We start from the raw sequence: 16,651 nt of genomic DNA on the forward strand, positions 1-16,651 counted from the left end.
GAGGCGGGAAGGCGGGACGTGATGACGCGGGAGGGGCGGGGCGAGGGGCGGGGCGAGGGGCGGAGTCGAGGCCAGCCCGCCTTTTTCTCGTATTACCTCAGGAGAAGAGAAGGGTGGAAAGATCGCCTCAGACACGGGCCTCCTCACGTCTCTCTCGCTATATTTATATAAATATCAGTTTAAAAGCACACGGGCGCAGACTTGCCTGTCCCTCTCTCTAATATAAAATATAACATCTCATCTCTCTAGAGAGATACCCTACATAATATATAAGTATCAGTTTAAAAGCACACAGGCGCAGAACTCTCTCGATATATTTATATAAATATCAGTTTAAAAGCACACGGGCGCAGACTTGCCTGTCCCTCTCTCTAATATAAAATATAACATCTCTCTAGAGAGATACCCTACATAATATATAAGTATCAGTTTAAAAGCACACAGACCTCTCTCGATATATTTATATAAATATCAGTTTAAAAACACACAGGGGCAGACTTGCCTGTCCCTCTCTCTAATATAAAATCTCATCTCTCTAGAGAGATACCCTATATAATATATAAATATCAGCTTAAAAGCACACAGGCGCAGACCTCGATATATTTATATAAATATCAGTTTAAAAGCACACGGGCGCAGACTTGCCTGTCCCTCTCTCCAATATAAAATATAACATCTCATCTCTCGAGAGAGATACCCTACATAATATATAAGTATCAGTTTAAAAGCACACAGGCGCAGACCTCAATATATTTATATAAATATCAGTTTAAAAGCACACGGGCGCAGACTTGCTTGTCCCTCTCTCTAATACAAAATATAAAATCTCATCTCAGAGATACACTATATAATATATAAATATCAGTTTAAAAGCACACAGGCGCAGACCTATCAATATATTTATAAAAATATCATTTTAAAAACACACAGGCGAAGACTTGCTTGTCCCTCTCTCTAATACAAAATATAAAATCTCATCTCAGAGATACACTATATAATATATAAATATCAGTTTAAAAGCACACGGGCGCAGACTTGCTCTCTAATATATAAAATATAAATGTTAAGTTTGAATGCGCACGAACACAGACTTGCCCATCTATACACACTATATAATATGTAAATATCCGTTTGAAAGCACACGGGCGCATTGCCTTTCCCTCATAATATAAAATATAAATGTCAGTTTGAAAGCACACAGCTTGTCCATTCTCCCTACACAGCATTACAGTATATGAAATATAAATGTCCGTTTAAAAGCACATCTACTTGTCTCTCTTAAAATATATACTGTATGTTCATTTTTTATAATGAATCTTCTCTATAGCTGTCATCGCAATTAGCAGTGCAAATACCAAATGTTTCCTTTAAAACACAAAAAGCACGCAAATGCCGCTATTCACGAAAGGCCACCTTTTTATTGCAATCTCCTTGCATTTTAATTCTGTTAAGGCTTCAATTTTAATTCTGTTAAGATCAAGTCAGTCTGTTTCAGTGTTGCTGTTGTTGCTTTGCATGTATTTAAATGAGGGTTGTGAATTTTTCCTTAAGAAGAAGAATAAGATAATGGAAGACATGGCAGAGTGAAATAGTTATATTGTTATAGACAGCGTACCTTATAAACGAGTTATATATTACAGTATCTATCTATAGCACAATACAGTAAGTGCTATAAGCAGAGACACTGTATCACAGGGGTCGGCCGAATGCACAATATATATTTTCCATGCAACGTAAAGCATGCTATCTTACCTTAATGTTCTTATAAATATAAGATAGTTTATCTTATAAATTATTTAGAATCAGAATCAGAAGAATCTTTATTTGCATCAGCCACTAGCCCTAGCAATAAAATAAAATAAAATGTACTGAAGATAGAGGTTTTCTATATTAAGTATAGAAAATACATATACACTATTTATTTATAGCCAAATAGAGAGAGCACATAAGGAAGTATAAATTATTGCTTCTTTAAACATACGGTATCTTATATGTGGTATAGTTTATCTTACAAACTACTCCTGTAAATATCCAGATAAATATATTGGGGGTGTGCAGTGCAAATAAATGTTTGCTTTAAAAGTGCCGTTTCCTAGCTAGGTAGAGTTCATAAGGTAAATAAGATAAGATACAGTGCTTAAAAAAATATTATTCCATACCATGTGACAGCTCGATAAAGTTCATAACATAAATGAAATATCCCAGATACATTGTATGAGTAAGTGTTCACTTTGAAAACGCACAGACTTGAGACAGAGAGATATCATGTTTTGGAGAGGAGTATTTATGGTTTATTTTAAAAGTTTGTCTCAGGGTCGTGATTTCGAGCCCCAGGTGTGGCGAAATATTCCTGCAGTGCAGGGGGTTGGACTGGATGACCCTTGGGGTCCCTTCCAACTCTACAATTCTTTGATTCTATGATTCTCTATCCATGAAAAGTCTTTTGAGGGAGGGATACATGAAATCACATTTCCCATACTGTAAAAAAAAACCAAAGGTGTGAAGTGTGAATGGAACAAATGTGATTTTGCTTAAAAATAAAACAACCACGAGGTTAGTTTTGAGGGGGCAGGCAAAAATAATGGGGGGCATTTGATATGTCCACACGTACACTGAAAAGGAGTTCAAAATGGGGAGGTTTTGAGTGGCCTCATTTAGAGAATATGGGGATAGAGACACCCAGAGTTTGGAAGGCATGTATCCCTTTGTGGGGTGGATTAATAATAATAATAATAATAATAATAATAATAATTCTTATTTATACCCTGCCCTCCCCAGCCAAGACCGGGCTCAGGGCAGCTAACACCAGATATTAAACAATTGATTTAAATAAAACTTAAAAAACAAGATTAAAATGCAACATTAAAATGCAGTCTCATTTCAGCATAAACTCAGATAGGATAAGATATTCCCCCTTCTGCACACAGGGAACCCCGAATTATGGGTCTCCCAGTAACACCAGTCCTCTAGATCCTGACAGCCCACCCACACCATATACATACTTACAGAATGAAAAAATTGTAGGGTTGGAAGGGACCCCGAGGGTCATCCAGCCCAACCCCCTGCAATGCAGGAATCTTTGGCCCAACATGGGGTTCGAATCCCGGCCCTGAGATTCAGATCCTCATGCTCTCCTTAATATTGGTGTGATTAATAAAGTGAGGTTACAGGTGTTGCAGGAATTTATGTATAGGTTGGGGGGGTTGCCCCTCCAGCCGATATCAGGCACATGCAGCCCACTACCAAAACCAGCACAATCACTTTTGTGACTTTTGTGATTTGCCCCCACAAAACACTTCGTCACAGTTTCTTCCTATCTATTCAAAGGGCCTTTGCTGCACGATACCAAATGTAAGAATTCACTGATCAATGTATCTATGTACTGGCTCACTGGGAAAACTTCAGAAATTCATATAGACGTGTGAGCTCAGCTACTCAGCAGCCCCTCTGCCTGAGTGATAATCCCTGGCATCCTGATACCTGAGTGCCAGGCAGGTAGCCATTCCAGAAAGAACAAACCCAGAGGAAGACCAAAGGGTGTAATTAACTTGGCTGGGAAACAGGGAAATGTAAATATCTTCTTTTGTTCCACTTGATGGGTGTTTGGTGGAGGGCAAGGGGAACCATGGGGCAGGGTCCAAGATGCCCAGATTGCCACCAGACCTCCCCTTTCATGATGTAACCATGATGCATTAGTGATGTAGTTGGGGGGGGGGGATGTAACATGGGGATGAGCAGCTAATAAAAGTTTGGGTTCTCTTTTGTTCGGGGCTTCCATCTTGTTCCACCTGGTGGCAGGTGGGAGTCCTGTCGCGACAGTCTTCAATAAAGACCAAGCCTACTGGCTGCTGTTTTGCTCTGGTATTCCTGGCTGGTGTCCTTGTTTTTTGTCCAAGGGAGCCCTCAGATTTCTCCGTTAACACAGGGAACCAGGCACAGGGCCTTCTCAGTGGTGGCACCCAGCTTGCTGAATGCCCTCCTGTCAGATGTCAAGGAAATATACAACTATACAACTTTTAGAAGACATCTGGAGTTTTTAATGTTTGATGTCTCACCGGTTTTATATATGTTGGAAGCTGCCCAGAGTGGCTGGGACAACACAGCCATATGGATGGAGTATAAATAAAAAAATTATTATTATTATTATTATTATTATTGCTTTATAGGTCAAAACCAGCACTTTGAAGCCGATAGGCAGCCAGTGCAATCGGGTCAGGATCCGTGCAATATGCTCAAACTGTCTTGCCACCAAATTCTGCACCAGCTTAAGCTTCCAAACTGTCATGAGATCTAATCTCAGGGTCGTGGGTTCGAGCCCCAGCTTGGGCTAAAGATTCCTGTATTGAAGGGGGGTTGGACTAGATGACCCTAGAGGTCCCTTCCCACTCTATGATTCTGTGATTCAGAATTCAGATAGCGCGTTGCAGTAATCTAACCTAGAGGATTCCTAAATCAATAGAAAAACAAACCGCTATAGGAAGGAACTGGAAAAATCCGAACCGGAACGGAAAGGGTTAACGAGCTGCCGTAAATCCCGACACTGTCGCAAACCACCCTCCCCCGCCTTGTTGCCGCAAAACCTTATTTGCTTCCCAGCCCCTCCCACTTTACGTCGTCTCTTCCGCCTCTTCCTCAAAAGGAAAGAGATAAAGAAAAGAAGCGAGGATTTCCCAGCAGCCGTTACACCGGGATCCGATGGGACGCCTCCCATACGAGAGTGGAGAATGCAAAATTTTGCCTAGTGTTAAGTAAAGCAGGCAGAATGAGACATTTCTTTTTGTTGCAGACCTTAAACCGAATCACACCTTCTAGCTTTTTTTGGCAGGGGGGCAACTTTGCTGATGGAGTAAACCAAGGTTTGCTTGTTTTTAAATGGGTTTTAAAAGAATTTTTAAAATTAGCAGATGCTTAAAAGAGTGCAAAGAAATGATAATTTAAAAATTGTATAAGGAACGCTTCTCTGGAAGTAAATCCCCCTGGTAAAGGTAAAGGTAAAGTGACCCCTGACCATTAGGTCCAGTCGTAGCCGACTCTGGGGTTGCGGCGCTCATCTCGCTTTACAGTGGTGCCTCGCAAGACGAAATTAATTTGTTCCGCGAGTTTTTTCGTCTTGCGGTTTTTTTCGTCTTGCAAAGCACGGTGTCGGAAAAGTTTTGGAAAAGCTTCAAAAATCACCAAAGTCTTCAAAAACCTCAAAAAAGGCTACCACACCGCGTGCTATGAGTTGCTCCTCAAAGTCAAGTCGCAACTGTATTAACGGTTTTAAGAAAAAGGAAACAAACTTGCAAGACGTTTCTGTCTTGCGAAGCAAGCCCATAGGGAAAATCGTCTTGCGAAGCAACTCAAAAAACCAAAGACCCTTTCGTTTTGCGAGTTTTCCGTCTTGCGAGGCATTCGTCTTGCGAGGTACCACTGTATTGGCCAAGGGAGCTTCCGGGTCCTGTGGCCAGCATGACTAAGCCACTTCTGGCGAACCAGAGCAGCGCACGGAAACGCCGTTTACCTTCCCGCCGGAGCGGTACCTATTTATCTACTTGCACTTTGACGTGATTTCGAACTGCTAGGTTGGCAGGAGCAGGGACTGAGCAATGGGAGCTCAACCCGTCGCGGGGATTCGAACCACCGACCTTCTGATTGGCAAGTGCTAGGCTCTGGGGTTTAACCCACAGCATCACCCGTATCCCTGGACCATAGGCTTATTCCCAAATCAAGAATTGCAAGCACAGTTTCTAACGGGCATTAGCGAGCAATTCACACTTTTTCAACTTTCAATCCTGTGGAGTTTGGGTAGCTCACTGGCAGAACACCTGCTTGCCTTCCAGAAGGTCCCGTGTGCAAACTCTGATCATTGCCAGGACTGGGAATGCCCCTCATCTGAAATCCTGGAAAGCAGCTGCCGATTAGTGTAGACAGTACTGATCCAGATGGGACCAGCAGTCTGACTGTATAATAAGGCCCCGTCGCAGGTTTCCACTTAAAACCATCTCTTTGTTCAAGATCATGAGGAGCAGAGTCTCCTTCCCCCCCAATTCTCTTTTGTTAAGTTTCAACATTCTTCACATATGCAGTCAAAACACAAATTCATATTTTCTCTTATTTTTATCAACTTCCCACCCTGTTTTCCATGGTGTTGTTGTTTCCCCCTTCCTCTCTTAATAGCTATTAAATCATAACCACAATATTGTAATCTAATTACTTCTGTTGCTCATAGCTCAAATCCCACTTGCAAGTTCACCATACCATAATATTTCTTTAAATAATTCTATCAATAAGTGTTATCAGGTACAGTGGTACCTTCTTTTATGAACTTAATCCGTTCTGGAAGTCGGTTCTTAAACCAAAGTGTTCTTAAACCAAGGTGTGCTTTCCCATAGGAGCAGGGGACTCAATTTACAAATGGAACACACTCGACATGTTCTGCTTCCAAGACAAAGTTCACAAACCAAAACACCTACTTCTGGGTTTGCAGTGTTCTTAATCCAAGTTGTTTATAAACTAAGCTGTTCTAAAACCAAGGTACCACTGTATCTTGACGAACAGGAGACAAGCTACACTCTCAAATTTTTGCTGTAGACTACCTCTTTCTGTAGACTACCTCAACATCAAAAAAACTAAAATCATGGCCACTGGTCTCATCACCTCCTAGCAAATAGAAGGGGAAGAAATGGAGGCAGTGAGAGATTTTACTTTCTTGGGCTCCATGATCACTGCAGATGGTGACAGCAGCCACGAAATTAGAAGACGCCTGCTTCTTGGGAGAAAAGCAAAGACAAACCTAGACAGCAGCTTAAAAAGCAGGAATATCACCTTGCCAAGAAAGGTCCGTATAGTTAAAGCTATGGTTTTCCCAGTAGTGATGTACGGAAGTGAGAGCTGGGCCATAAAAAAAAGCTGATCGCCAAAGAATGGATGCTTTTGAATTCTGGTGCTGGAGGAGACTCTTGAGAGTCCCATGGACTGCAAGAAGAACAAACCTCTCCATTCTGAAGGAAATCAGCCCTGAGTGCTCACTGGAAGGACAGATTCTGAAGCTGAGGCTCCAAGACTTTGGCCACCTCAGGAGAAAACTCACTGGAAAAGACCCTGATGCCTGTAAAGATGGAGGGCGCAAGGAGAAGGGGACGACGGAGGACGAGATGCTGGGACAGTGTTCTGGAAGCTACCAGCATGAGTTTGACCAAACTGTGGGAGGCAGTGGAAGACAGGAATGCCTGGCGTGCTCTGGTCCGGGGGTCACGAAGAGTCGGACACGACTAAACGACTGAACAACAACAACCACCTCTTTCTGTGATGCTTGTATGATTAAGAATAATAATAATAATAATAATAATAATAATAATAATAATAATTTATTATTCATATCCCGCCCATCTGGCTGGGTTTCCCCAGCCACTCTGGGTGGCTTCCAACAAAACACTAAAATTCAATAATGCTTTTGGGTGGTCTTTGGCTAAGGAGATGGGCAATTTCTAAAGTCTTTAAAATCTGCTACATACCCTTGTTGCGGGGGGGGGGTCCCTTCTCACTTCCCAGCAAAAGGGGGGGGGGACTCTGTTGCAACTGGAAAATAAGATCTGCCTTGATTCAACTGTTTCCTGCCTCCATCCTTCCTTCTCTGACTGTTAATGTACTTCAGGGGACACTGAATCCCTTGGTGATGGCTTGCGCTGTAAAACCAACCCCAGTTTTACATATAATATCTAACACCGGAACTCGTAGACACTCAGTGAAGCTGCATGTTGGAGACACAGGACAGAGAAAAAGAAACAACTTATTCACACAGTGCAGAGTTAAACTGCGGGAAAGACTTAGGATTTATTATTATTTCTTTGCGGAGTTATCATATTTCTTTATTCTTACACCCATGGCTTTTCTTTCTTTTTTGGTAAATGCTTTTTATTTCATTTTATCGCTTCTTCTTATTATTATTATTATTTTAAATATTCAAGATTTTCTTAGGTTAAAAAAGTACGCACTTTGTCATTTTTTTCAGGTCGCAGAGTCTTTTCTACAGATCAGTTACATTTGATGTGAGACATTTTATTGCTTATATAAAACAACTATATATAACATGAGAAAACACACATATATAAAGGTAAAGGGACCCCTGACCATTAGGTCCAGTAGTGGCCGACTCTGGGGTTGTGGCGCTCATCTTGCTTTATTGGCCGAGGGAGCCGGCGTACAGCTTCCGGGTCATGTGGCCAGCATTCTCAGCGGAGGAACCAGCTTCATGAGTCACAGTTATAAGCCGGTTTATTACAAAACGAACTAAGAATTTGTTTACACCCACACACACACTTGGGGGGGACATTCAGCGCCCGCCCCCCGTGATTCCCAAGCCTTCCCCAAGCCGTCGGGGTAAGGGAGGGAGCTGTGCTTCTTTGACTCATAGTCTAGTTCAGGGGTCTGCAACCTTTAAGACAAAAAGAGCCACTTGGACCCGTTTCCGAAGAAAAAAAAAACTGGGAGCCGCAAAACTCGTCATTATAAAAATAACTTTTTTGTCACTTTTTTTATTATTTCTTTGTTTGACCCCTCAGAATTACTCCTCCTCATAGAAATAAACGTTAAATTAACAAGTTACCTTTTTGTGTGTGTGTGTTCTTCACTCCCCTTCAATGCAGTGACCAGCGTACATGCCCCTTACAATGTAGCGGGCGGGTGGGAAGGTGACGTCGGGACGGTGCATGACTAACGCACGCACCGCCCCCATGCGACGTCACAGCCAGTACAGCGCCCGCCACAGTGGGGAGTGTCGGGGCGCACAATGCGCCTCCTCCCCTCACTAGTATCCGCCCCGGAGCCGCGGCAAAGGTGTAAAAGAGCCACGTGCGGCTCCGGAGCCGCGGGTTGCAGACCCCTGGTCTAGTTGTACATTTTCCAAGAAAAAAACTTTTCAGAAATTCACCAAAGTTTCCAGGTGGAATATTTCCCATAGGAGAAACAGAGAGTTATCAGCACGACTTGCTTTTCTCCCCCTTTCTTTATTTTTTTCGGTTCTAGCAGACATGTTTACACAAAATTCCCCTTTTAGTGATTCATACTTCCCGCAATAAACTATTTTAAGGAGCCGCTTTGGCAAATAATGGAATGCAACAACCAATAATAATAATAAAAACAAAGCCAAATATATACCACAATCACAGCTGATTTTCAAACCAACACATTTCACCAAAATTGGGGGATGAAAAGGAAAAGGAAAAAAATCCACCAAGTCGTCGTTTTCTCAGTGCTTCAAATAGTGACCTATCTTCACCATCCCTTTTCAAGTCTGTGCAGGTGCCAGAACGAGTTGTCCTGCTAGAGAACAGAGAGCCAGATTTACATGCCCCACAGCCCCTGGATCGAGGACTCTAATGTCTTGAAGTCCCAGATGGTCATTGCTCCATCAATACCAGTGGTGCAGAACTTGCAGCAATCTCGTTGTCCACCTCATAAATAGACACTTGGGTGATGCTGTTCTGATGCAGCGTCTCCAGAGTAGAGTTGAGATCCTCCGTAGTGGCTCTCTTGTCCATGTTGCGGAAACGTTCCATGGCCGAAATATTGCGTTGTACGCTCTGCTTGGGAATGTCCAGCTTGGAGACAAAGGTGAGGGTACCACGGTCGTTACAGTTGAAGAGCATCGGGCAGCAATCGTGGCCAGCAGCAACCACACTGTTCTCCGAGATGAACGACACACTCAGCAATGGGAGGAATTCTGTTTTCAATTGCGAGATCATCATGTTTTTGGAGGCATCTGCAACCGACACAGTGCTCTCATGGCTGACCCAGGCCAGGCGGTTGCCACTGGCGGAAAAACTGACGCTGTGGACCCAACCACCATTTCCTGCGCCACCAAATTCAGCCATCAGCTGCCCAAAGGGCATTTTGGATCCCCAGGGTGTGCTGGCTGGTTTCTCATCCACTTCCTTAATGTAAGCTGAAAACACTCTGCATTTGAAGTCACAGGATCCAGCTGCAAGCAAAACATTGTCGGTGTGCCAATCCAGGCTAAGGACAGTGGAGCGAATGGGCTTCTTAATGTGCTTGCTCACCCACCAGTCATTTTCAGACTCAAAGTAGCACCCAGCGATGAGTCGAGCGCCACTTCCAACAGCAAATTTGTTCTCCAAAGGTGACCACTTCACAAAGGCGGCTGCTCGGTTGATCCTCAGAATCACCAGTGTTGGTTTCCACACTCCATCCTTCTGACTCCAGACGTAAGCCACAAGTGACAATGCGGTCGCTCTTGGGGGCCCGAGTCAATGCCTGTGATGTGTCCAGTGTGCTCTTTGAGCTCATGAGCTTTCACCCACTGGTTCCCACTCTTCTTATAGATGTGAACTTTGTGATTATTAGGGCTAATGGCAATCTGAGTTCGGTCCCTGTTCCAGGTGTGACAGGTTATTGGCTCTAGTAAGCGCTGGTGTAGAGACATTCTGAACAAGGAATGATCTTAAAGCGTCAAGAGGGATGAAGCGTCCGGGCCTGAGGAAAGTGGCAGGGTGCGGGGGCCGGGGGCGGCTTGCGGACTCTGGCCAGTCAACGTGACTCCGCTCCGAGCGGCACTCTCTGAGGGCAGCACGACTGGCCTGTGGGAGAAGAAGACTTGCTTTAGCCCAGGTCTGTCCTCCTTGCCCAAACCTTGAGCACTGCATTCCTTATCAGCCATAGCTCCGCCTTATCCATTTCTGTACTGCTTCCATGTTATTTTGATACCAACTCTCGTAGGAACGCCATGATTTTAAGTCAGAGAGTTGGTCTGGAAGTCTGGAGCAAGGTGTTCTCCCTGCTCCATGCAAATTCTCCCTTCTTCCTCTTACCTTATTTGTGGGGAGGGGGCTTCAGCAGCAGCCACAGCGGTGCAGATGTAATACCCTGCAAGAAAGAAGGAATCCCTGAATGTGTGAATGGTCTGTCACAGACCAAACGACCAGGGACGGGGCTTCAAGAAGCCGTTGCAGGAAGTCCCAGGTGAGCAGAGGGCTCTTGGGCTCGAATCCTCTTTGTGGCCAGGGGCGTACTGATGGGGAGCAGGGGGGTGGGCTGCCCCAGGTGCCATCCTGAAGGGGGGTGACATTCCGACGTGCCACCTGCCCGCGCCGCCCAAACCCGCAAATCGCGAGCGGCAAAGCAATGAAATCCCCCTGTCCCCTTACCTGTGAGGCGAGAGGCCGTTGTCTCGGCTCCAGGCCCTCCCGGGATGCGGCGGCTCCCAAGCTGAGCCTTCTCCTCGCTGCAATACAAAGGGAGACATCAGCCGGCGCCTGGCTCCCAGCTACGCGAGCCCCAGTCTGGGGCAGGAGGGTGGGGACCTGGGAAGGGGGCATTTCCTCCTACCTGATCTTATTAACTGCCCCACCCTGAACTCCTCCGTGCGGGCATCCGGGCTCCGTCCCGACCGGCCTGGCACAGAGGCAGCAGCCAAAGTCTCCCCCGGCTCCGGAATCACTTGGGAGGTCTTTTGGATGGGGGGAAGCCTTGGCTGCTGCTTCTGCGCCAAGTACGGCCGGGTAGGAGCCATGCCCGCACGGGGAACGGAGGGAGGGTGAGGCAGGCGAGGATCAGGAACTGCCGGGAACCGCCGCGATGGTCTGTCAATCTTTGTCCCGGGAGCAGGCGCTGGAGCCTCATCCCTGGAGGCGTGGACCTGTGGAGGAAGCAGAAAGCATCTGATGAGAAGGGGCTGGGGCGGATGAAAAACTACTGCCCCATTTTTGATGATCCCCCAAAAGAAGTTCCACAAGGACTCCTTCCTTCTGTCCCAGTACCTGATGTTCACCACGTTTGCCACGTCCCTCCAGGGATTTCGCCAGCACGAAGTAGATGTTGGGGAAAGGCTCCCTCCCTGCAAAGGAAATGGAGGAATCAGCAAGCGCCTGGATCCCAGATGATAGCACCAGTCTGGCGCATGAGGGAGGGGGGACACAGGAAGGAAACATTCCTAAAATATGGGGCACTCTGTTGGCATTTCCACTTACCTGAAGTGGGAGCCTTTCCCCCCTCGTACTGGCGGGCCTCTCGCCTAAGGAAGAAACAAGTTCTGTTAGTCTGATTGCTTGGAGGAGTTGGAACCAAATAAATATACAGATGATAATATTCATTATTATCACATATTTAGACATGTTGATGGACAAATTTTGGAGTCGATTTTGTGCCCCACCCCTCACCTCCACCCCTGGCAGGGGCCCACCTCACCACCCCCTAGCTAGGGCCCTGCATGGACTACAGAGAAACCCTCTTCATAAAAGTACAGGATCTCTAAATCCGGCCTGGGATCATTGGGAAACATTTCCCCTGCCACACAAGGTCACAACATACCTCCGGATTTTGCTGGGTTTCCCTGCACCGCTGGGCTGCTGCTGGTTCCCCAAACCATGGCCCTGCAAAGGAAGAAGGACACTGTACTCTCTAGGGGGGCAGAGCAAGCGCCCCTGCCAGGCTGCCCATGCCCACGTCACCACAGGCTGCCAGCCTGCTCCTGCCTGGGCGCCTGACCCCTGGCTTGGAAGGAGGGGAGCAAGGGGCTGGGGCAAGACCAGCCTGCAACCCCCCAACCCAGCCCTGTTTCACGCAGGTCAGCGCCATGACCTCCCTGCACATGTGGGGAATGGATTCCCCATGGAATTAACTTACCACAATCTCCAATGGTTGACTCCAGTTCACTCCAGCCTCCTTCATTGTTTTCCGCCTCAGCAGCCTCTTTTGTCCTAGGAGACAGAAAGGAAAATAAAAAACAGAGGAAGAGGTTACAGGTGGGAAATGTCCGGGAATCCCAAAGTTTAAATTCAGAGACCTAGACTCAGGATCCAACCTGGACCTCAACCTTTCTCTGTTCCCTCCCTGTGTCCTATTAAAGATTGTAAGCCCCTCGGGGCAGGGACCTCTTTGATCAAGGGTCACGCACAGTGATGGTGCAAAGAAATAATAGGAAAGTAATTTCACCAGGCTCCTGCCCCGTGCAAGCTGAAGCCTGCTAGGTGCCTTTCCCTGAATACTCCAAATCGTCCACATCCTACCATTTCTTTCTTTCTAGGGTTTAGAGGTGTCCCCTACAAATTCAGAAGAGTCTTTTGCCAACGCATGATAATAAAGTGAGTAAGTTTGGAATAGAGTAGTTGCTTTGGGCTCCTTTATGGATCACTGCCTTGCCGTGGCGAAGGGGCTTGAATAACTCAGAGAAGCTATGAGCCATGCCATGCAGGGCCACCCAAGATGGACAGGTCATAGTGGAGAGTTTTGACCAAACATGATCCACCTGGAGCAGGAACCGGCGAGCCACTCCAGTATCCCTGCCAAGAAAACTCCATAGACAAAGAAAGCAGGCATATAAAAGTTATGACGCTGGAAGATGAGTCCCTCAGGTTGGAAGGCGTCCAACATGCTACTGAGGAAGAGCGGAGGACAAGTACAAGTAGATTCAGAGCTGATGAAGCGGCTGGGCCAAAGCTGAAAGGACGCTCAGTTGCGGCTATGCCTGGAAGTGAAAGGAAAATCCAATGCTGTAAAGAAAAATATTGCATAGGATCCTGGAATGTAAGAACCATGAACTTTGGTAAGCTGGATGTGGTCAAAAATGAGATGGCAAGAATAAATATTGACATCCTGGACATCAGTGAACTAAAATGGACGGGAATGGGCGAATTCAGTTCGGATGACCATTATATCTACTACTGTGGGCAAGAATCCCGTAAAAGAAATGGAGTGTCCCTCATAGTCAACAAAAGAGTGGTGAAAGCTGTACTGGGATGCAGTCTCAAAAATGATGGAATGATCTCCATACGAATCCAAGGCAGACCTTTTAACATCACAGTAATCCAAGTTTATGCACCAACCGCTGGTGCTGAAGAAACTGAAATTGACCAGTTCTCTGAAGACTTACAACACCTTCTAGAAATGACCCCAAAGAAGGATGTTCTTCTCATTATAGGGGATTGGAATGCTAAAGTAGGGAGTCAAGAGATAAAAGGAACAAGTGGCAAGTTTGGCCTTGGAGTTCAAAATGAAGCAGGGCAAAGGCTAACAGAGTTCTGCCAAGAGAACAAGCTGGTTGTCACAAACACTCTTTTCCAACAACACAAGAGACGACTCTACACATGGACACCACCAGATGGGCAGCATCGAAATCAAATTGATTATATTCTCTGCAGTCAAAGATGGAGAAGCTCTATACAGTCAGCAAAAACAAGACCTGGAGCTGACTGTGGCTCAGATCATCAGCTTCTTATAGCAAAATTCAAGCTTAAACTGAAGAAAGTAGGAAAAACCACTGGGCCGGTAAGATACAATCTAAATCAAATCCCTTATGAATACACAGTGGAAGTGAGGAACAGGTTTAAGGATTTAGATTTGGTGGACAGAGTGCCTGAAGAACTATGGATGGAGGCTCGCAACATTATACAGGAGGCAGCAACGAAAACCATCCCAATGAAAAGGAAATGCAAGAAAGCAAAGTGTCTGTCCAACGAGGCCTTACAAATAGCGGGGGAGAGAAGGCAAGCAAAATGCAAGAGAGATAGTGAAAGATACAGGAAATTAAATGCAGATTTCCAAAGAATAGTAAGGAGAGACAAGAGGGCCTTCTTAAACGAGCAATGCAAAGAAATAGAGGAAAACAATAGAATGGGAAAAACCAGAGATCTGATCAAGAAAATGGGAGATATGAAAGCAACTTTTCATTCAAAGATTACCAAGGACAAAAGTGGTCGAACACGACTGAATGACTAAACAACAATAACAAGTTGCTTTGGGAGACGATAATCAGGCATAGCCCAGTTCTGTGAAGCTTAGAGGTGGGGTGTGAGGCACCTGGGCTTTAGCAGTACAGTGGTACCTCGAGTTAAGAACTTAATTCATTCTGGAGGTCCGTTCTTAACCTGAATCTGTTCTTAACCTGAAGTACCACTTTAGCTAATGGGGCCTCCCGCTGTCGCCGTGCCACCGTTGCGCAATTTCTGTCCTCATCCTAAGCATCCTGAAGCAAAGTTATTAACCTGAGGTACCATTTCTGTAGAAGCCAAGCCCTGGCTCCGTGGCTCACCTGAATAAAGCGAATCCTCCTGCCGCCACATTCTCACAGCAATGGTGGCTGTTCTGCTGCTTCTCAGTCCAGCTCAGCTCCAGCCCCCCCCCTCGTGCCGCCTTCTAGAACCCACCTCCCTCAACCGACTCTCACCTGCCCCCCCTTCAAACTCCCTTTCCAAGCCTCCTTCCATCTTCCGTCTCCACCAGAATTCCACTCTCTCTCTTCCCCCTCCCTCCCTGCTTGACATTCCCTTTGGAACTGTAATAGCATCACCTCCATTGCCGTATTGCAGAAAAGGGGAAGAGGGGCTGATGGGGAAATGTCCGGGAATCCCAAAGTCTAAACTCAGAGACTTTGACTTATGTGTCGCAGGAGGACTCAGGCTCCACCCTGGACCTTAACCGTTCTCTGTTCCTTCCCTGTGTCATACAAAAGATTGTACGCCCCTTGGGGCAGGGACCTTTTTGTCAAGGTTCTAGTTCCAGGTAGGTAGCAGTGCTGGTCTGCCATAGTCGAAACCTAATAAAAAAAATTCCTTCCAGTAGCACCTTAGAGACCAACTAAGTTTGTTATTGGTATGAGCTTTCGTGTGCATGCAGACATCTGAAGGTATCGGAAGAAGTGTGCACACACACAAACGCTCATACCAATAACAAACTTAGTTGGTCTCTAAGGAGCTACTGGAAGGAATTCTTTGCTTTTTATCAAGAGTCACATGCAGCAATGGTGCAAAGAAATAATAAAAAACAAATCTCACTAGGCTCCTGCCCCATGCAAGCTGTAGTCCGCTAGAAGCCTTTCCCTTAAAACCAAAGTCTGTGTACACACCATCCATTTGGGGCTCTTGCAGCGTGAAAAGGGGCTAATTCTGCACAGCAGCATTGCTGAGAGGCAGGGACCTGGCAAGCTATCGACAGCTGTCAACAAGTCAAGCCAAGGAGCCAAGCCCCGTGCGCCAGTGACGGGTGACGCTGCTAATAATAATAATAATAATAATATGCCCCTCTTCTCCTCTGGGCCTCCTACCTTCAGCATTCATTTTCTCTACAAATCTCTCACCATCATCTGACAGGCATCCCCCTTGCAGGGCATTATCAGGCTTGCTTGCAAAGCAGCACTTTGTGACATCAGCTGGCAAACAAGGGCCAGGCTGCTGGGTTGTCCGGCAGCTGAATGAAGAAAAATAAAACCAGGGGGGGTCAAAGTGTGCTGGGATGAGGCCCCCGTGGGTCAGGCCAGAGGGGGCTGTTGGGGGGTGTGGTTGTGCCTCCTCTTCTTCTGCATCTTGCTCCCCCGCCCGTTCCTTCAGCTGCCCGAGAGAATCAGAGCATGGCAGAGTTGGAAGGGGTGCCAAGGGGCATCTAGTCCAACCCCTGGCAGTGCAAGGGTCCTGCCCACAGCCAGCCCCTGGCTGGGCTCCACACTCCCACCACCTTCTTCCCAGCCGGATGCACAGACCCCTTGCCATTCTGCATGGGGTGGGGAAAGGGGAGAGAGAGAGATGTTTTGCTCCCTGTCCCTCCAGATATGGATATGAGAGCCACACCCTGCAGCCCTGTCAATATCTCAGGGGCCGGCGGCATTAGAAGACATAAGAAGGCAGCCCTGTTTAGGGAGGTTTTTAACGTTTGATGTTTTATT

The 16,651-nt window shown here is 46.2% G+C and overlaps 1 protein-coding gene, 1 long non-coding RNA gene and 1 pseudogene across 7 annotated transcripts; all 3 read right to left on the reverse strand.

Moving 5' to 3' along the window:
- Nucleotides 1-61: 61 nt before the first annotated feature.
- On the reverse strand, nt 62-1,569 carry LOC308467229. 2 transcript variants are annotated; one of them, XR_013981171.1, is made up of 3 exons: nt 939-1,569; nt 642-888; nt 62-593 (listed from the first exon to the last, which is right to left on the reverse strand). It is a non-coding gene; the product is annotated as an uncharacterized lncRNA (long non-coding RNA). The 2 variants fall into 2 exon arrangements; XR_013981172.1 differs by having other exon boundaries at nt 642-743; nt 792-1,569.
- Nucleotides 1,570-8,587: 7,018 nt separating this feature from the next.
- Nucleotides 8,588-10,537, reverse strand: LOC308467401 (actin-related protein 2/3 complex subunit 1A pseudogene; annotated as a pseudogene). Its single transcript has one exon. The product of its transcript is annotated as an actin-related protein 2/3 complex subunit 1A pseudogene (transcript).
- On the reverse strand, nt 10,456-16,493 carry LOC308467398 (uncharacterized protein). 4 transcript variants are annotated; one of them, XM_080989113.1, is made up of 9 exons: nt 16,037-16,493; nt 12,622-12,695; nt 12,307-12,368; nt 11,967-12,010; nt 11,757-11,833; nt 11,326-11,635; nt 11,145-11,221; nt 10,809-10,863; nt 10,456-10,577 (listed from the first exon to the last, which is right to left on the reverse strand). In XM_080989113.1, the coding sequence occupies exons 1-8, from the start codon at nt 16,476-16,478 to the stop codon at nt 10,810-10,812; spliced, it is 1,140 nt and encodes a 379-aa protein (XP_080845239.1). In that variant the 5' UTR covers nt 16,479-16,493; the 3' UTR covers nt 10,456-10,577; nt 10,809. The 4 variants fall into 4 exon arrangements, with proteins under 4 accessions (XP_080845239.1, XP_080845242.1, XP_080845241.1 ...); XM_080989116.1 differs by lacking the exon at nt 16,037-16,493 and adding an exon at nt 15,026-15,303; XM_080989115.1 differs by lacking the exon at nt 16,037-16,493 and adding an exon at nt 13,244-13,306.
- Between the last annotated feature and the right edge of the window lie 158 nt (nt 16,494-16,651).

Source organism: Podarcis pityusensis (genome assembly GCF_964106645.2).
Source record: "Podarcis pityusensis genome assembly, chromosome: 18".
Taxonomy (NCBI): domain Eukaryota; kingdom Metazoa; phylum Chordata; class Lepidosauria; order Squamata; family Lacertidae; genus Podarcis; species Podarcis pityusensis.